Source organism: Diceros bicornis, chromosome 8 (assembly GCF_020826845.1).
Source record: "Diceros bicornis minor isolate mBicDic1 chromosome 8, mDicBic1.mat.cur, whole genome shotgun sequence".
NCBI classification, from domain to species: domain Eukaryota; kingdom Metazoa; phylum Chordata; class Mammalia; order Perissodactyla; family Rhinocerotidae; genus Diceros; species Diceros bicornis.
In genome coordinates this window covers 58,509,342-58,531,401 of record NC_080747.1, presented here as the reverse complement: position 1 = coordinate 58,531,401, position 22,060 = coordinate 58,509,342, and the positions used below count along the sequence as shown (strand labels likewise).

At 36.0% G+C, this 22,060-nt stretch overlaps 1 protein-coding gene across 4 annotated transcripts in view; it reads left to right on the top strand.

Moving 5' to 3' along the window:
* ADAMTS3 (ADAM metallopeptidase with thrombospondin type 1 motif 3) overlaps positions 1-22,060 on the top strand; it is a 266,272-nt gene that overhangs the window by 181,478 nt on the left and 62,734 nt on the right. For all 4 annotated transcript variants that reach the window (XM_058547247.1, XM_058547245.1, XM_058547244.1 and 1 more), the window contains one exon: positions 21,666-21,865. In XM_058547247.1, coding sequence (XP_058403230.1) covers positions 21,666-21,865 — 200 coding nt within the window. The remainder of the gene's footprint in view (positions 1-21,665; positions 21,866-22,060) is intronic.

Here is a 22,060-nt window from a genome sequence, read left to right as displayed (position 1 = left end):
GTATGCAGTGGTCCTGATGTATAATGCGTATTCCTTACCTTCAGGGAGCCCTCAATGCAGCCAAAGAAAATAGTCACAAATAATACTATAATGCAGCTCTATTATATATATAATAAAAGTATGCATAAAGAATTGTGGAAAACATGAATGACATTGTGGTGTGGAGGTGTGGGAAAGGTTTCCAAGAAGAGATTGTCATGTATGGGTAAAATATTTACCAGAAACACAAGGAGGCAGAATTCAATGTGAGTAGTTTTCCAGTTGTGCTGGAGATGTCTGCTCATTTCTCCAGCTGATAACCTACTCTCAGGACCACACAGCTGTGCGTCTCTTTATGTGATTATAAAGTCATATCTGGTAGATATTAGCCTCTGAAATAATTTTGTTCATAGGTGGTAGAAGATAATATTGCTCTTAGTTTCTTTGCTCCTACAAATATGAAATGCCTCAACCATCATTTATTGAATGCCTCCTTATATGCCAGGCCTTGTATTGTGTAGGTACTGTGGATGCAAACAGGAATGAATTATGATCAATTCCTCAACAACTTTACAGAACTGGTAGGGGAGGCAAAACAAATAGAAACTTAAAATACAATATAGAAAGTGCAAGATAGATGTACTTGTAAAGTGCTGTTGTATTAAAAAAAAAAAGCTTCCTGGAGGTGGTGAATATTCTTTTACACATTAAGTAGGCATTCTTGAGAAATTGCACGTAAATCTGCTTTTTGCCCATTTGTTTTCTTTTGAATAGCATTTATTGATTTTTTCCTACTTATAATAGTACTCAGATTTTTGGGAAAAATAAAAAAAAACATAAAGAGGAAATCCTTTTAGTATATATCCTTTTAATTTCCTTTTCTCTATGTGTGTGTGTATGCATGTATGGGTCTGTGCTTTGGATTTGGACTTTTTCATGTCTACTGGTTTCCTTGTATTCATTCATTCATGACTATGGACTGGATGACTGCTAAGTTCCTTGACTTTTCATGTTTGTGCTTATATTTTATTGTGATGGGCAAACTCTTCTTATGTAAAGTAATAGTTTTTGAAAATTAAAAGTGTAGCTATCAATTTAATGTAATATGTTGCAGATTTTTTGAGAAGTTTGTTTTACACCCTTTATGTGGTTGTTTTTAACCTGCAGAAGTTCAAACTTCATATTTTTCAGAAAAGTAGGATAACAGTGGTTAAGAGGAAGGACTCTGGAGGCAGACTTTCTGAGTTCACACAACAGCTCTGCTGCTTAGTTGCATGACTCTCGGCATGTCACTGTCTCTGGCTCATTTTACTCATCTGTAAAAAGGAGACAATGATATTACCTAACTCATAGGGTTCCTGTGAGGACTAAGGTAATATTTGAAAGTTCTTAAAATAATGCCTAGAAGAGATTAATTTTGTTGTTAATGACATGTATATTAAATAAGGAAAAATAAAATGAGAGAATTTAAAAAACTTTTAACGCAGTGAATATAGAATATGCTTGTTTCATACCAAAGAGTCAAAATAGAGATATTTATTAGTATTTATAGTTAAAGTATATTTTGAAAGAATAAGTTCAATTGGCAAATTTTTATTATGCAATCTTAAATATTCATATTAAAAATGACAGAAGAAAATATCTTATGTATGAAGGTCTATGTGGTGACAATAAGCAAAATATTTTGCAGTTTCTTTTAATCTGGTGTGTGTGTGTATGTGTATGTGTTTGTGTGTATGTATTTCCATAATACGGAAAACCATCAGCAGTCTTCTCTTAGGTAATGTATGTTCATTTGTGTAAAATTGTAAATTTCAACAAATAGTATTTATTACTCAGTCTCTCACTGAAGATATCTTTACTTACATGAAGAGATGCAAATAAGTGTATTTGTACAACTAATTTGCTATGTCAAGCAGTCAAAAATTAGGAAAACAAAAGTCACTGAAAAGAAATTTTCGTTTGACATTTGTTGACCTCTGTAGAATCTTATGAGAACATGAACTTTAAGGTCAAGGGTCTATATCCTTTTCAGCATGCTGCATCATTGCTTGATTTAAGCTTTGTCATGATTATACTATTGGTCCCTGTCAGGGAGTAGGAAATTCAAGAGAAAAAAATCTATTTGTAATATGAAAGGCATTGTCCTAGGATTGTGACACGCAAATGAACTACACAGGGAGAAAAAAAGCAAATGCCATCAAGGCAGTCAGAGTGATTCCATAACTACATAGCTCTCCCACAGAGCAATAAGGATTGGAAAAATTAGGACTACTATCATCCAACATTAGTAACCTGGTGAGATCAGCAAGCCACAATTGCCTTTTTCACATCCGGAGTTGGGATAATGATTTGCTCCATTTTTCTGTCCTCCTCCATTTAGAATAATCCTCCCTACTTTTCTGTAATAAAAAGTGTGCATTAATTATATACAAATTAATCCTAATGATGATTATACTTACTCTTCTAGTGTAGTTTACTAATGTTACCAACTTGTTAAAAATAAAAGACTATTTTATTTTTACCCATGATGATGTTTCATTAAGTTTGTTATATTAAAGTGGTGATGTGCATTCAGAATGACATAATTACTAATAATTAGTGTGTATTCATCCAATTAGCGTTTTAAGTGCTTGGTATGTAGTATGTGTTTCATCAGCATTGCTGTCATATCCTCAAAAATGTTATTATTAAACCAAACAAGGTCTTAGTATTTTTATCACCTTCAAATTCAAATGATGTTCAGTATCTGGGGGAGAAAGTAAATGTGTCCTGTCACTAAAAGATTTAGCAATTACATATTTTTTTTTCACATGGCCTTTTCTCTGTAATACATTTCCACTACAGCATTTGCTTAATTTTTTGTGCTAATGATATTGAATGTTATTAAAATGTTAACTCATATAGTTTAATTAATTAGTATAAACCAAAAGCATACTAGTCTGGATTACTATATACTATGTCTTGAGAAACTCAAAACAGTTCATTAATCTTAATTTATTACTTACATGATACTTCGAGGTCCAGAATAAGTCCCTTGGGTGGCATCTCCATTTTATATTGGCTCAGAAGCAAAAAAATCAAGGCATTTCCTAAGGCTCATAATATGAGCAACAATACTAATCTGGTTGACTGTTTTGGGTTTTCTGTTTTGTTTTTTGTTTTAGTTGCCTAGGAAATTGTTTTGCCAGTAGTAAAAATTAATTTTGTTGAATGTTGTGTCTTCTACTTTCTACCATGTTCTCTGCATGGGTTCTTAGGAGATCTTGCTCTCTCACTTAAAACAGCCAGAATGTTCTGATTTTCATCTAGTCACTATCCAATTTTAAATTACAGATTATTTGTTTCTCTCTAATCTCTTCAGCTTTGTCTCAGATTTTTCTTTATTTTGTTCCTATTTTTTTTCTTTTTGTTTGTTTCTTTTGGAATGCCTCACATCTCTGCCTTTCATTCAGCCTTGGTAAGTTCACTTCATAATCTCTCTCCTACTTTATTAATACACATTGGCCTTTGAAATTGTTGAATTTAATTAACCCTGAATTTATATGTTAACAGACTTAGATGGCTCTGGTCTAAGTCTGAGGTACCTTTCTTATTAATAAAAAATTAATAGTTTACCTGGTGAGAAATCATTTTGTGTACTTAATACCTCTTTATTATGGAATGGCATTATTTCAGTTACTTTCCTTCTTGGATTATTTGATGGGTTAATGTTGTTACACTGATGTGACTGAGAAAAATGAAATCTAAATAGCAGATAAAAGATTTATAATGCTTTTGAAAGTTAAGAACATATACAGTCTATTGTTTGTTGTCTTAGGTTCTATCATAAGCTAATTAAAATCACATAGACAAAAGCCATTACTTTTTAAAAATAAGCAGATCAACTCTAAATAAATAGTTCATACTATACTATAGGGCATACCATAAATGCACAACCCAAACCACCTGATTCAGGATCTCCTGGCATGCTTCTTAAAATGCAGATTCTGGGGTCCTGTTGCAGACTTAATGCAATGTCTTTGCAGACTTCGTGAAAAATGTCTGGATAGAGACCCTAAGAATTAGGTGATTCTTATACACACAAGAGTGTTATAGAGAAACCATATTTATTTTTTTTCTTATGGTTAGCTAGAATGACAGCTGGTTTTATTTAAAGACCTATAAAGTATAATAAGGGAGTGTCCAGCATACATAAATACCAAAGTAGTTTATATCCTGTCAGGAGTATGGAAGGGAGGCCTTTTGAAGAATGATCTCATAGGCATTCTTTGGCAAAAATCTGGCAAATGTCCTGTGTACTCTAGATAGGCTTACATTAACCAGACATTCCACCCCCTAGGAAGTAAATTTTGTGGATTGATTTAAAGTGTTTTTGTTATCAAGTTACTTTTTTGGGAGGAGAGAAGGCAGTCTTGGTGGGAGGCCTTTGGCCACTCTTGCGTAAATTATTTTGCATCAATTTAGATTGCTACATTACATCTTTCGGGGATTTTTATGATGTTCTCCAAAGTTTCATGGTTTTGTGCTCATGTGTCAAACAAGGCATTGACATATGATAGATTAGATTTATATTTAAATCTTTCTGTGTTTTTTTGTAATTTTTTTCTTGATCTATAATATACATACAATAAAGTTCACAAGTATTAAATTTTCAGCTTAGTGAATTTTTACAAATATAGCCATCATGCATGTCAAGTTATAGAATTTTTCCAGCATCTCCAAAGCTTACCTTGTACCATCTCATAGTCGGTACCCTACCAAAGGGGTAATAGTGATTACTATTCTGAATTCTATCAACATAGAGTAGTTTGGCCTTTTCATAAAATTAAAATATATGATATAAATTGAATTATACACTCTTTTTTTTCTGGTTTCTTTTACCTAAAATTATATCTGTGAGGTTCATCCATGTTGCTGTGTGCAGTAGCAATTTGTTCTTTTCTATTACTTTATACTATTCCATTGTATGAATTTACCATAATTCATTCCCCCTAATCTATCTTCCAGTTTTAGCTGTTATAAATAGCTACAAATATACTTACACATGTATTATGGTGGGTGTACATATGCACTCATTTCTGCTTGGTTTTTATATAGGAGTAGAATTGCTGTGTCATAGAATATGCATATATTCAACCTTCGTAGGTAGAACTAAATGGTTTACAAAAAGTGGTATATCATATACATTCCCATCTACAGTGTATGAGAGTTCTAGTTGATCCAGATTCAATCCAATGCTTGGTTTTGTCAATTTTTGTTTTCCAATGTTAGCCATTGTAGTAGATATGTTTTATCTGACTTTAATTTGTTTTTCCTGATGTCTAACAATGTTGAGAACCTTTATACATAGTTATTGGTTATCAGACTCTTATTTTTGGGAATTGTATTTTTAAGGACATTTAAAAAAACTGGATATCTGTCTTTTCTTATTGTTTTGTAGGTGTACTTATATATTCTGGATATGCATACTTAGATATATATTGCAAATATTTTCTCCAACTCACCGGCTCAATGTCTTAAGTAATGTTTAGTTTTCAGTATAGAGTTCTAGCACATATTTGTTAGATTTTTCCTAAGAATTTGATTTTTTTTATAATCTTTTAAATGGTATCTTTTTTATTGTTTGTTGATAAATTTCATTTCTCATTGCTGTTAATATATAAAGTACAAGTGATTTTCTGTATTGGTTTTGTATTCAGTGACTGACTTAATTCACTAATTCTAATAGTTGATCTATAGATTATTTTAGATTTTCTATAAAAACAATCTTGTCCTCTGGAAATAGTGACAGATTTATTTCTCTCTTATAAACCAGAATTCTTTTTATTTTATTTCCTTGCCATATTGACTTTTTTTTTTGCCACTCTGTGCGTATCTATAGAAGATTGGGAAAACACTGCAAGTGTTGATTTGGGGGTTACAAATAAATTTTAGTGAGTAGGCAAATATATAAATACAGAATCCACAAATAGTGAAGATTGGCTGCATTTGATATATATTTTCATATGTATATGAACTATAATATAATATCATAATACTATAATGTATAGCTCTTGTATATTATGATAAGAAATAATGTATTTAAATGTACCCGCGCTCTTGGATGTATAACTTGTCTCCGGATTTTCTTTGATATTATCACTTCCAATACTATTATAAACTTCACTATATGTTTTCCTTTCCTATTCTTTCCCTCTTTGCACATTGACACATTATGATCCATTTATATCCCCATTTTCTCTAAACTCAAACCATTTACCTGCTGATTTGTTCACTTGTTTAACAAACATTTATTGATCTTTTAATGTGTTTCAGGTTCATTGGACTACTTTTTAGCACATTTTCCCATTTTTAAAAATGGACTCAATCGTTAATTATCAGATTATTTTTTAATCACAAAAGTATTCTGCAGTCAAGAACATTTATGTCCCTTTGTCTGTAGTACCATGGAATCAACATGATGAAGAGCTCCAAAGCATATAGGATAAAGGTACACTAGCTCTCACATATTGTAGGCTTTGTATTTTAGTACAACTGTATTATAACAAATATTTTGTAGTACATACCTCACTTTCAGCCTTATTCTTATATGAAGTCATGTACTGTGGGGTGAGTTTTATTATCTATGACTATTCTTTGTTCTACTAAGAGCTTACTCTGATGTCCACTGAACAAGAGAAAAAAATATAACACATGAATTTACGCTTGAATACTTTTTGAAGTTTTGGCTTTACGAACTTTAGTAGAAAGTCCTCTGGGAATGCTGAATGTATTGATTAGAGTCAGATGAGGTGATCCTTGGGTCGGAGAAGACTTTGAACAGTTCTTTGAGATATATTGTTTTGTTCAGGTAGACAACATTCTAGACTGATGAAATAAGTAAAATGGCAAAAATGAGAAATAGCAAGAATTATTAGAATTTGGCAATGGCCTGATGAAGCTAGCAAAGTAAAAATGACTTCAGGATTTTGATTTCCAGGAAAGAAAGTACAGCAAGATTGTTGAAGGAGATATTATGTTGAGTTAAGTTAATGCTTTGAGGATAACAATAATGAGAAGACATTGTAGAAATGTTCTGTAACTCAGGATATGCAACTTAAGGGTTAAAATGTATTAAAACCCTATGACTGAATGATTTGTCCAAAGGAATATGTGCAAAAAGCAAAGGGCCTTGGGTGATCTTAGCCAATTGGTGAGGGGTGCAGGATCCACAAAGGACCACCTAAGGAGACATGGAAAACTAAGAGTGGAGAGGAATGAAATGTGGAGTTGAAAGGCTGGATCAGTGAGGAGAGTGTGTGGTGCTTCGCTCTGCCGAAGAAAGCAAAGTAGGCTGGACGTGGAGACAGTGGTCTAGAGAGAAGGGAAAAGAAATCCTGATTTGACTCAGGTCAGTTTCTGTCAAGAAGCAGCTGTACTGACTGCAGCCCAGAATGGAGAGGTGTAGGGAGGTTCTACAGGTTGGGGAGTCAAAGTTATTTTTAATTACAAACAAAGATAAAATGTTCTTCCGGGAATGTTTTGTCTAAACAAATGCTTGGACTTGGTCAAGGAGTTTATCAAATATTAATTAAGAGCACCTGGCACATCATAGGTGCTCAATAAATGTTTGTTAAATGAACGAATGATCTCTCATCTCTGCCTTGTACACATCCTATGGCTTTTGGTGCATTTTCTGAATAATGAAAGTATATAAATAATGATCTTAGTGAAACAATTATATGGAAATATAAGCAAAAAGCCAAAAGTTCCTGAGGAATGCAGGAGAGAAAAATAGAGGTATTAGGCAAACTCCACAAAAGTATGGAATCACAGAAGCAGAATTCTAGAAGTAGGAGGGATCTTACAGGTCATTGAAGAGCCCAGCCCTCTTATTACACGGCTGTGGATTTGAGACCTAGTTTTGTTAAATAACTTACCATGTATTTGTCAAGGTTCACTTTCAGTAAATTGAAACCACGCTAGCTATTTTAAGCATGAAAGAATTTAATATAAAGAATTAAGTGCACATTAAACTGTTGGAAGAATTGGAAGAGTAGCCTCTAGGCTTGGGCTCCAGGACTAGTTCCCAGGACAATATAGCAGAGTGGCCCACCTGGGCAGCTGTAACTGCTGCTCAACTCAGGGACAGGAGAATGAGCGAGGTGCTGCTGGACCTGTTCACTCCAAGAACTTGCCACTGAAGATGTTCTTTGGGGATAACAAACTACCACCACTGCTACCACACTTTGCTCTCAGCATCCACACAGCTAGTGACCAGACCTAGGACGCTGCTATAGAAAACCCCAGTTCCCATGGTGTCTCCCCAACCACATTTGCCACGTCTGAATTCAAATCTCACATGAGTGCGTCTAATCAGCTTAACCAAGTTCTCATCTGGAATCCTAGCTGCAAGCACACTGGGGAACGTAGGTCCAGCTTTTGCAGAAGTACACACCACAAGGAGGTTGGAATGGATAGCAACTGCCAAATAACCATATTCACCACTCCGGTTTCCACAACTAGGAAAGAACATCCCTGCAACAAGAACATGGAAGCCCTGTTATTGCAATGTCTGTTATCATTGAACACAAGTGCGCAAAAAAGAATTATATAGATTCAGCCCTGCCTTCTAGAAATCACATTCTGAGACTGAAAGACCTATAAGTAGGATGACCACTTAATTTATTGTTCACACTAGGACACATTTGAGAGTGAAAGAAAACATTACTAATATTTATGCCAGGATAACAGGCACGATATAGAACTGCCCCAGGAAAGCCGTCCCTAAGCCTGTCTATAAAATATGTAAGATTATTCATGATCTTGCTTCAACCTCCCTTAGCGATCACATCTCTCAACACAAATCTTCACTTACTTTTTGCTCCATCCTCTTTGAAGTTCTATTCCCCCCAATATATCAGTACTTTTCAGGTCGTCTCCACATGGTTGTATCCATTGCCTGGATGCATTTGTCCACCTGTGTATCTTCTGTGAATCTTTTAACAGCTAGCTCAGATGCCACCTCCTCTGTTGAAACATTCTCAGATTCTTCCAGGTAGAGTAAATTGGTTCTTCTTCAGTTGCATGCTTACCGTCTGTTGATACATCTTTCTTTCCTATTCAGCTGTCACCTCCTCAGTGACAGGAACTGGGCTTATTCACCTTTTATTCAAAGGTACCTCAGATTCTATGCTGAAAAAGTAGTCAAGAAATGTTTGAAAATGGATGGATGAAAGGAAGTAAGGAGGAGAGGAAGGAAAAGAAGGAAAGAGGGAGTGAGGGGAACCAGGAATAGAAGGAGAGAGGGAGGAAAGGAAGGAACAAGGGAGCAAAGGAATGTTGTGAGGGGGGAGGGTGGCAGGAGGAAAGGAGGAAATGAGCCTTTTCTAGTAACTCTAACATTTTCATGTGTGAGGATTCTCCTTGTATTCCCAATCTGTTAGATCTTTAAAACTACTGAATGAGTTGAGATGAAATCAATTCACACTCACGTAGAAAAGTAAACTTGCTACCTGTAGTCTGGATTTCCCATCTGATATTTGAAGAAAAATATCAGTATTTATTGACTTTGAGGACAGTCGGTGGTTAAACGTTTTCACTACATCTATGTTAACCTATCAAATATGTCATTCCTCAATTTGAGTTGAAAATATAAATGTTTAGGTTTCTTGCACTAAAAATGCGACAAGATTTTTAAAATCTAGAAAGATAAATTTAGATATACTAAGATTTAGTGCACACGAATCACCATTATTTTCCTTTCCTTCACTCATCACAAGATGACTTCTTTTCTGAGTGAACGGTTTCATCCTGCTTGTAGTGGCCCTTGTTGATTTTAGGGGATGACCCACAAGAGCCCTGATTTATAGAATTTATTCCTTGCCTTTAACTCTGTAACATGACTTCCTGAAATTCACCCCCAATTTTCCATCATCTAAATATGATTTTTTAAAATCTAGTTTGTAATTTTCTTAAAAACTCAGTGCAAAACATTTTCAGCGGACATTTCAAGCATTGTGTTCTTTGGACTGTAAGGAGATACCTATGTTTGCTAAGGTTTTAATTTTTTGAACTCTCTCCATGTTTGTGTGAAGTAAAAGCAGGTTTTTTTGGGGCTACTCTTGGAAGACAGTTTCTTTCTGTAAACACATTTAGAGTACCTTTTGGCTTAGCCAGCTTTTATTTAATGAACAAAGAAGTTCACATTGTTTTGTGAGAAAGGTGAATAGAACTTGTTTTTCTGAGATTTACTAAATGCTGCTCAACCTTACATTTCTCTCCCTTCCATATGATACCCTGTGTTGCAAAGACATATTCAAGTAGATTTAATCTCTCATAAAAGTATGATTTTTTTTTAATTAAAAGAGAATTGTCAGGGTTTTTACACTGAACATTTCACTACTACCCCACTTCCATGAATCCAAGTAAATGTGTAGAGAATGTCATTTAGGGAAAGCTAAATGGTTATAGAAAACTCCAAGTCGTGTTACAGAGTAACATGCCTGTAAATCCAAGCTTCTAAACCACCATGTGTTCTTAGCAAAACCAAATTAAGTGAACTTCTGCTTCTGGCCAAGATGGACAGTACAGAGATTGAGTTTGCTTTTCTGCTTTAAATGACCAGAAATGTACAAAATATATGGAACAATAATTTTCAAGACACTGGATATCTAGAAATGAAAGACAGTGATTCCTAAGAGATGAGAAACAAATGAGGTAATCCTCAGCATTATCCCAGTTTACCGTCTGGAGGGTTTCCAGGCTGAATCTCAGAGAAGGAGAACCCAGGCTGAGCCTGACAGACACTCAGAGTTGAGAAGCCAGAGCTGAGAGTCTGGGAGAGGAAGGTCACCAGAGTTCACAGGACTGAGTGTGGGAGAAGAGAGAGCTACACAGAAGTGGAACTCTGATGATCTGTTGAGGTTCCCTTCTAGTGTTTAGCCGAGTCATGATCAGCACATACACGTGAGGGAACTGTGCAAAGCGTGGAAAAAAACCACCTGAGAGGATTAGCAGTAGCAATGCCCGCACTTCCATGGGGCTGGGAATAGTGCTTGTTCCTGCTAGGCACGCTGGAATATCGCATGATTCACTCAGCATCGGACAGAGCACGCAGAGGGGTCTTGCCTCAGTAGTGGTGAATAATTAGCTCTAGAGGAATGCTTGCTCTGATCCTACTTAATATATCTTAAAAGCAAGACCTGAAAGGACCAAACTGTTTTCAAGTAGTTTAACTACATCCAAGAAAAAAGCTCAAGAATATTTATAGAAATAATAATACATCCAGTAGCCAACCAGGTGAAATTCACTATCTCAGACATCTGATCAAAATTACCTGGTATGCAAAGAAGCAAGAAAATGCAACCCATAATGACGAGAAAAATCAGTCAGTCAATTGACAGAAATGTTAGAATTAGAAGAGAAAACATCAAAACAGGTATTAAAACTGTATTCCATATGTTAAAAAAAAATAGAAGATATAAAAATACTCCCAAATTTTTTGCTTCCGTATGATCAGTACTATCTGGAAGAATGGATTATAGACATATATTTATATGGGTAAAATGTAAATATAACAATGTTTCTTTCCTCTGTCATATTTATTCCTTAGACTAAGAATTGTTTTATTTTAACAAATAAGTATCTTTAGTGGAAATTCACTTTAGGAATGGCTCAACAATTTGATTTGAATGCAAAAAATGCTATGTTAAATTTAACTTTGATAATGTCATTTGTGGGTTAGGAGTTACACTATTCCATTCATAGTATTTGATAGCAAATATTATCTGTCATAAATTGTCTTCAGTTTGCAATAATTACTATGGCTTAAATATATTGACGATATATGATATAATTATAAAAGCTGACCTTTCATCTGAACATAAATCAAAACTGTTTGATCAGTATTATCAAAATAAGCTTAGCACTTTAGATTAAAAATAAAATGTAGAATGACCACTTCTTCAATATTTTAACGTTATGATAATATGTATTATTATTATTTTTGTGTGTGTGTGATCAGCCCTGTGCTAACATCTGCCAATCCTCCTCTTTTTTTGCTGAGGAAGACTGGCCCTGGGCTAACATCTGTGCCCATCTTCCTCTACTTTATATGGGACGCCGCCACAGCATGGCTTACCAAGCAGTGCGTCAGTGCGCACCCGGGATCCGAACTGGCTAACCTTGGGCCACCGCAGCGGAGCGCAAGCACTTAACTGCTTGCGCCACCCGGCCGGCCCTGATAATATGTATTTTTAACTCCATGTTTTTATAACTCTATTTTAGTAAAAATTTATTATAGGTAGCATAGTGAAATTTTATTGTATCACAACAAAAAGGCATAAAGTGAATTTTTAATCACTTAGGTTAAAATTATGGTCTATGTCGTGGATATGTAAATTCTTAAGTAATCTAAATGCCACCTTTATGTAACCTCTTATAGGTTGTCTACAAGGTCTGGAAACATAAATAACATTTTATTTTTCAGAGAAGGGACTGAAGATATCCTTGAAAATATTATGTATATTTGTCTATGCCTTCAGACTTTATGGACATTTGTGCTCTTCTTTAAGTGAACAAGAAGATTATATCTTACTGATATATCTTACCGATATCATAGTAGACTTCTACATTGCCATTAAGTACTTTATATCATAATGTAGGTTCTCTTAAAGTGTAGCACATTTTTCCCTTGTAAAAATATGTTTTAATTGTGAATTGTATCCTTGACCAAGGATTTAGCAACAAATAAATTACAAATAATATGATTAATCATTTATGATCAAAAAGCCATAACAACAATAAGCATCTTTAATAATTTAAAATAGTGAAATTATGGCCCAATTATTAAATATGGAAAATTTATCGAGGAAGAAGATTTTAGTGATCCTCTAGCACAGCCTGTTTATTTTACAGATAAGAAAACTGAGGTTCAGATAAGTTTGGCATCTTTCCCAAAATCATACAGATAGGTTATAGCAGAGATGGGCCTAGAGCTCTATTCTTTTGTATTATTTTTCTATTGCTGCATAGCAAATCATCAAGAACTTAGTTTAAGTCACTTAGTGGCTTAAAACAGCACTCATTTATTAACTCGCAGTTCTGTAGATCAGGATCCAAGATGACTGGGCTGGGTTCTGTGCTCAGGATATCACAAGACCAAAACCAAGGTGCTAGCCAGGTTAAACTGGAGGCTCTGGGAAAGAGTCCACTTCCACGTTCATTCAGGTTGTTGGCAGAATTCAGGTCCTTGTTATTGTAGCACTGAGGTCCCCATTTCCTTACTGGCTGTTGGCTGGGGTTCACTGTCAACAACTTGAGGCCTCTCCCTGGTACTTGCACAGGTTCCCTCCATCTTCATTTTAATTTTTTTTATTTTTTTATTTCTTTTTGTGAGGAAGATCAGCCCTGAGCTAACATCCGTGCTAATCCTCCTCTTTTTGTTGAGAAAGACCAGCTCTGAGCTAACATCTATTGCCAATCCTCCACCTTTTTCTCCCCAAAGCCCCTGTGGATAGTTGTACGTCATAGCTGCACATCCTTCTAGTTGCTGTATGTGGGACGCGGCCTCAGCATGGCCAGAGAAGCGGTGCATCGGTGCGCGCCCGGGATCCGAACCCGGGGCCACCAGTAGCGGAGCGCGCGCACTTAACCGCTAAGCCATGGGGCCAGCCCCTCCCTCCATCTTCAAAGCCAGCAATGGCACATTACAGCCTTCTCGTAGTTCACATTTCTGACCTTCCCTTCTGCAACCAACCAGAGAAATCTCTGCTTTCAATGGCTCATAAGATTAGATCAGGCCTACCTGGATAATGCCTCTATCCTTTAGTCAACTGTGCCATATAACATAATCATGGGAGTGATATCTCATCATGTTCACAGGTTCTGGGGATCTTAGTGGGGCCATTTTAGAAAGTCTGCCTACTATACTCCTGAATCTATTCTGATTTTCTTTGTATTATACATCATTTTGAAAGATCTGTAATATAAATATGAATAAAAAGCGGACATATATCTCACACAAATATAACTTTGATATTCCTGTGGCTCACTTCATCACTTTACAAGATCTCTGTCCATTTTCTGCCTTCTTTTGAACATCTTATCTAAAATTGTGCCTACCTCACCTTGTCCCTCATACTCCTGTCATTCTTTTTATTCTTCTTACCCTGCTTATCACTGGAATGCATGTTCTATGTGCTCCATGTCTTCCTTGTCCACTGCTGTACTCCCAGTGCTTAGAACAGTGCCAGGTCAAGTGGCCCTGTTCTTTAAATATTTATTGGAAAGAATAAATGGCAAGTGTTAATATTCATCGTTTGTTTAAATTTTTATTAAATCATTTCATATGCCTTTGGAGAAAAATTTAGCAAGCTCAAGTAGAGTTTCTGGGGAAGTTTGAGGTGAAGAAACCTTTCACCCTTAATAAAGTAGCATATATGAGGCAACTGATGGAAATCACTTGAGCTTTGAAATTGACAGCTGTAAATGGAATCCTATCTCTACTTTATACAGTTGAGTCTACTTAGAAAACTTTAACTTCTAGCAGTGTCAGATTACTAGAATATAATCTAGTAAATTGGATGTGGACTTCTACTCTTCGATTTAATAGAGCTCAACTACAAAAGCCATAAATAAGAAAGAATATAATTTAGTCAAGAGGACGAGAAATGTTAATTAAATGCTATTAAATGTGTAGAGTAGTAAAATTTGAAAATTAAAAACTGCACTATCTTCCAAAATTAACTTTATGATTTTGGCTAAATGAGAGCAACAGAAGAAGCAAATCTCTAGGAAACAGATCTCTAGTAAGCCCTTCATTTAAAATGAAATAAAGAGAATAAACTAATTAATTTGGGAGATTAAACATAATATATCATCCTTTTCAAAGGACTGTATAGCCTAAGAATAGTTTATTAAAGAAGAGTGGGAAGGAAAATGAGGACAATTGGTGACTGTAGCAGGAAGGGCATAGGTTTATTAATCAGGATTCTTTTAGTTTCAAGTGTTAAGAACTAACATCAAACTGTCTTAAGCAAGACTTTTTTAAAAAGCAGTAAGAAAAGAAAATGAGGTGGCAATAAGTTTATTAACTCACAAAACTGAAAAGACCAAGATTTCAGGAATGGTTGAATTCAGAGGCTCAAAGTCATCATTGGAGCATTAACTATTCTCTTCATAAGTAGTCTTCATTTTCCTCTTCTTGCATTAAACTTAGATCAACAACTATGCTGGCCCTAAGCAGCTTCAGTGTTATATTCTGCCAGTTTCAAGCTTAGTAGCAAGAACTTCTCTTTCTTAGGAGCTCCAAAGAAAACAGCACTAGGTCATAGTTTCATTGGCATGATTTAGGCCATTTGCCATCCATTAACCAATTACTAGAGTCAAGGAAATGGAATATAGTGCTTGGCCATGCCTGGGTCAGTGCCCATTGCCAGAGCTGGGTAGGGGGTGGGGTGGGGTGGGAAGAGAGGCCAGGAGGCTATAAATCCCTGTAACTATATTGACTGCCTGGAGAAAGATAGTTCCCTCACAACTAGAGTTACCTGATTGGCAAATAAAAATAAAAGATTCTCATTTAAATTTGAATTTCAGATAAACATTGAATAAGATTTTAGTATTAGATAGATCCCGTGCAATATTTGTGACATGCTTATACTAAAAAAAAAAAAAAAAAGTTGTTTATCTAAAATTTGAATTTATCAGAGAATACTGTATTTTGTCTGAGAAGCAAACATTGGTTTGTTTGCTCACACCCAAACATTTCAGTGATTTATTTAAGAAATGGTTGGAATGGGGCTGAGTAGGCAACAATGATGAGAGTCCACTACTATGGGAATGAAGGCCTGTACCTTTCAAAAGGCTTTACGAGGCCAAAAGACTGCAGAAGTGATCTTTAGGCAAACAGATTACAATAAGAGAAATTAAACACAAAATGTGTGAATGCAAACCAAGACAGAATAAAAGAGACCGGTGTAAGACTGTTAACTAGGGAATGCGGGAAGAGGAGGATCTGAAAAGGAAGATTCAGGAACATGGGTTGCCTGTACAATATTCATTTCCCCTCCTCTTTTATTTCAAGGCCTTCCTCCTTCTTTTTTAATAGGACCTCAGTATTATTCACTAACCCACACTTTTCCTAAACATGTTCTTCAGAGGAAGCTGGCCTCAGTCATAGGAGTCGATTTCTGGTTGAACTAAGACATACATGGGATTCTGTTCTTATTTTTACATGGGCATGTGATTCAATTCTGGCCACTGAAACATGTAGTTAAATGTACCTGACGGCTTCTAGGAAAGATTTTTGCCTACTCCTAAGGAAGATGTGCATGAAGATACAATTTGTTGTACCTGGCTATGCTGGAATTGGTGCCGCCATTTTGAAATAATCAAGGAAACTAATCTGAAGGCAAAATTTGTACACCAGGAATGGCAGGATGTGGAAGATGGAAAGAACTGGGTACTTGATGATCTACTGATGAACTGATTAACCCAAGAATCAACCTACCTCTGGACCTCTTGTAATGCAAACTAATATGTTTCCTGGTTGCTTAAAATACTTTGTTTTCTATATTTGCAGCTACAAACATTCTAACTGACATGTAAGAGATTCTTATTAAAAGTCAGGATTTTCTATATATTGGACAATGAGGTGAATTTCTATTTGTTTGTTTCCTAATAATCAAAAACTCAAGGGGCCGGCCCGGTGGCGCAAGCGGTTAAGTGCGCGCGCTCCGCTGCGGCGGCCCGGGGTTCGCTGGTTCGGATCCCGGGCGCGCACCGACGCACTGCTTGGTAAGCCATGCTGTGGCGGCGTCCCATATAAAGTGGAGGAAGATAGGCACCGATGTTAGCCCAGGGCCGTCTTCCTCAGCAAAAAAAGAGGAGGATTGGCGGATGTTAGCTCAGGGCTGATCTCCTCACAAAAAAAAAAAAAAAAAAAAAAAAAAAAAAAACTCAAAGCATGAAAACATTACTTTTTTCACTTAGAAGGTAAGTTTTCCATTAAAAAAAAAAGCTACATGCTATCCCTTAAAGTAGTCAGTGAAAACAAAAGCAAATGTGTATTTTAGAATTAGAGCTTTTGGAGAAAAGAAATCACGAAAAGTAATATTCATTCAATGGTAATGCTTTTTTTAAAAAAAAAAAAGCAACAGTTACTTAATGAAACTTCAGAATTGACATCATAAATTGGCCTGAATATAGTTCTTTGAACTATCATTATGGAATTTCCTAGTTGGTGAAGGATTCAGCTGCTTTTCACGGAAACATTTTATATCTTGGTAGAATGGAGCCCCCATATATATGGAGATGCTGTTACTGTATCTTTTTAGGAATTATAACAACAGAAATTTTTAAAAAAGGTTTCAATGGAAAAGTCACTAGCAGATGATACAAACAGGTCAACAAAATTATTTAACTCCTTTCTGCTTCTGAGGTTAACAGATGACATTTGTTGGATTTTATGCCTATTTTTAGCTCTGATCTTAGGATCTCCACGTACTATTGGAAAATCCATTTTGTGGCATTTCATTCACTTCATTTTTGCAATAGTATTCTGTTCATGAAGAATGCCAAATTTCTACATATGGACTCATTCCGTATTTGTTGTTACTGCAAAGTAGTATGCTTCTTCCTCATTTTCTGCAGTAGACGCACTACAAAGAAAGCTGCAGTGGGACTTTTTGGTAAAGTGAGTCTTACTTTATCATTCACCTATGGACATGAATATTAGTTTTAATTCCCAAAGGGAGTAGGAGTGTACAGGGAACTAGACAACAAAATGAAATATTGTCAGTGTCATATCTATTAGGACTAGATTCAGTGACATATAAAAGAAAACCCAAATATGGCCTAAACATGATGGAAATGTTATCCCTCATGTGTAGCAACATCTGGTGCTGGGAAATCTGGGGCTGGAATGCCAGCTCCACAGCCATTGTGGGGTCAGATCTCTTCTTCATAGCTACCCTACCATACTCAGCACATGCCTTGATTTCAACATCACCTCAAAGAACTCCTGACATCATTTTCATGTTCTAGGCAGCAAGAAGAAATACTGAGTGAAGGGCTAAAGGAGCGCACCTACCAGGATGAATCACCTTCCTTTGAGGAGCCTTTGTGGAAGCCCTCCATACAAGCCAATTTAAGCCACTGAGGTATAAGCAATACTTCTGCTCATCTCTGTGGCTTATCTTTAGTCACATGCAGTCCTTCGTCACCAGGCAGACTAGGAATGACTTATAGCTGGGTTTATTTCCACCTCAAATAAAATTGATATTCTGCTCCTTAGGAAAGAGAGAAAATAGGTATAGGGTAGATGATTCTATCACAGTCTATATCACAGTGTGCTTAAGATTGCATTCCAACTCCAAATGTATTTGTATCAGATTCAGAACTTGGTCAGAACCAATTTTACCTTTGTCTCCTGTACTTTTCCAGATCACAGGAATTTCTTCTGGGGTGGGGAGTGATTTCACCGATCCTACACTTAGATTTCCTGTAAATATGATTAGTCATGAAAACATGCCATATTCCATCCTGAAAGTGTCGTAAGCCCAAGTGTTCATAATCAGCAAAACAAGTTATATTGTACTTTATCTGTTCGGTAAGTTCAAAATTCTGATTTAACACTAACAATCCTAATATTTAATGCTAAAAATAACTAGATTTATTGTGACTTGATTGGTCACCTATATGCCCCAAAATATTTCATTTCAGTGAAAATGGGCTTTAGAGTAAAAGTATTCTTTTCTGAAAGCTCCTATACAGCAATTGGGAAGCAAGGGGGTTCAAAAAATGATACAATCAAAATGTTTCTTAAATACTAATTAGTTCTTATCAGTAACTCCTAAGATAAGTTTCAAAAAGTTTTAAATTTTCCAAGAAGTTTGAAAAAAGAAAACTTACTCTAAGTACTAAGAGGTATTGCCTTTGATCCTTTGATATTTCTGAGAAGCTTGAAAAGTACTCTGAGCGTGACTTTTCTGGTATGAAGCATGAGGAACGGTAGCACACTCTACCTATTGCAAGACCTTCCAGATTTTTTTTCTCATCTCTATTTTAAAATAATTATAGCTGTTTGATTTGCGAGATATAAAATAAAATGTAGAGAACCTTAAAAAAATGAAGGCTTCTCTTAATGAGAAATCATCACCACCATCATCGTAGTAGTAGCAGTAAATACCATTTGTTGAGCACTTATATCTAAGCACTGTGCACAGCGTTTTTACTATCATTAATCATATTACAGCAACTCTGCAAAGCAGGTATTATTATCCCCTTTGACTGATGGGGCTCTGAGAGGTTAGACATCTTAAGTAAAATCACACTGCCAGGACTTGAAGCCAATTATGTCTGATTACAGTAGCCCGCGTGACTAAGTGCTTGACCGTTGTAGGCACACTGGGAAAAATTCATTATAAATGAAGATATTTCATCACCTCAGAAATGTCTGTAATTAATAGTGATGTGTATAGATAAAAAGGGCCAGAAGTTATTCTGCTGTCTTTCTTTGAAATGTTTGACGTAGTCCACTTTAGAAATCATAGAAAAGAACATCGTACAACACAGGGGGACGTAAGCGACACAAGTATTCTTGACTGAATAAAGGCAATGGTTGAAAGAAAAAGGCTTCTTTCTTCCTTCCCGGGTTCCTCATGCAATGAAAAAAAGAGATTCTCTTCTTTTTCCAAAAAACCACCTATTTAAGGAGGAATGCAAAGGCCAAACCAAAGGTGTGTTAGAGCAGAATGAACTGTCTTTCTGAAATAAGTATTCAGCCTTCTTCATTCCTGCATCAGACTTAATGATATGATGACCTTGTTAGTATATTTCCATTGGACACTGTCACTGACAGTTCTGCCAGAAAGCCATTTTTAGAACTGGGAGCTCATGTATGAATTTCCTATTTGTATGCTATCACAACCTTTCACATTCTCAAGTGTGTGAAAAGACTTGAGGGTGAATAGTAAAGCTGTTTGCAGGTGTAGTCTCTTGCCCTCAATGTGGTTTACAGCTCTTAAAAACAACTTTTGAGGAAAGCTCTCTGTTTGATGTGGATAGTGGTGAGAGTTATTTATGTATTGTGGAGCCAATGTGATTTCCTGATGAGGAGAAAATTCCCAGCTAATGATCTAGCAGTTGGGCTTGGGTCAAAGTGAATTACAGTATGGCTTTCAAACCTGAGTGGTCGTAATCAGAGCTTATGCCCATACTTGTAGGGGAGGGTGCGTGCTGGTGTGTCTATATATTTTTTAAAAGTGGAAAGGGTGTGAGGGGGATCTGTCCTTCTATTACTTCTAATCCTGTGTGGCTAGGGCTTGGTCATCAATCTTCCTGGCCAAGAGACACCCTTCCTCCCACACCCCCAGCTTTACTAAAACCACAAAGGTGGAGAGGAAAATGACATTCATTAATGTCAGACACTGATTGAAATGGCTTATGGGCCCCAGTACAGCATTAAATAAACCTTCATATAAAGCATGAGTCAGAATTGGTTCTGTCAAACTTGTTTTTAGGTATGTGGTTGTTTTAGACATCAAGGCAGTTAGTAAAATGAAATTCTTTCCAGGTTTTGTATATTTGAAATGGAAATGAATATACTTTCAGCATTATACCAGCAGTTTTGAATAATATCTTTTATTTTAGTATCCAAAAGGTAGATTTTATTTTTTTCGATTCACCGAAATATTTTCTTCACTAAAAATATAGTACGTAATCTGAAGGCAGATAATCTAGATAATTGGAACCTGAGAATGCCTCTCTCACTCTTTCTCTCCATATACGTAGATAGGTAGATATGGATATGGATGTATATGGATATATGTATGTATGTCTCTCTGTGTGTATATATGTATATGTATATCTGTATGTGTGTGTGTGTATGAAATGCCCAGTTGGAAAGTAAAAAAATTAAATTCCTTCAGTACATAAAATAAAAAATTGTTTACCCTTTTATTTTTCTTTAAATATGGGTAATTTTATGACTGACTTCTTACTTGGGTATCTCACAGATTCAGATATATAGCAACTGAAATGACCCACTGTCCAGACAGTGGCCAGTACCAATGTGGAGACCTTGTGTATCCACTTCTTCCCAGCAGCATTCACTAGAAAACCATACTCATAAGAAATAAAGTAATGTATGGTGACTAATAATTGTACCTCTAGATGCTGTTGTGTTGATGTGCTGTAACTTGATTTTTAAGTTAAGGCTACTGGAAAAAAGGAGCGATTTTAATTTATGTGATACAAATTCTATACTCCATGGTTATAGTAACTTAAGTTAACCACTGTAAACTTATCAACACAGGATTTTTAATTTATAATCTCAATTAATTTAATAACTACTTAGTCAGCATGTGTTCTGTTCCCCCACTGTTTTTTCCCTGCATTGGGGATACAACCAGAGGAGGACTAAACTACTCTTATCCTCACGGAGCATTCAGCCTGGCATGGTGGCACTGCTTTCTGTACAATGATATTATTTGACCCTCAGTGTTGCTGTTCTGTGTTGAATTTATAGGAGGTCTGTCTGATTATATGCATGTGCACATTACTTAAGAAATAAACTGAAAAGCAGCATCTCAGTGATCATGGATTATAATGGTAGCCCCTCTAGAAGATTCTTTTTTGTGAGAAGTTATTAGAAGGCCCACTGGGGAATCTGAAATGCCTGAGTTCCTTTTGTTTCTTGATAGGGTCGGATCTGGAAGGCCTTGATGATCTAGGTACTGTTTACAGCAACGTTGATCAGCAGCTGAATGAAACAATGAGGCGCCGCAGACACGCGGGAGAAAATGATTACAACATCGAGGTGCTGCTGGGAGTGGATGACTCTGTGGTCCGTTTCCATGGCAAAGAGCACGTCCAAAACTACCTCCTCACCCTGATGAACATTGTGAGTAGTGACTCCTTTTTGCAGCTTTTGATCTTTTAATTCACTTCTCCTGCTTTGTTAGTGTCTTTTGGAAACCTATGTGAGGACTTCCATGACTGCGGCCCACATGGCAAATGTATACATAATTGCGTTGAAGTCAAATACTGACCTGCATATTTAACATAGAAGAAAGCAGAAATAAAGGAAGCAGGAAGC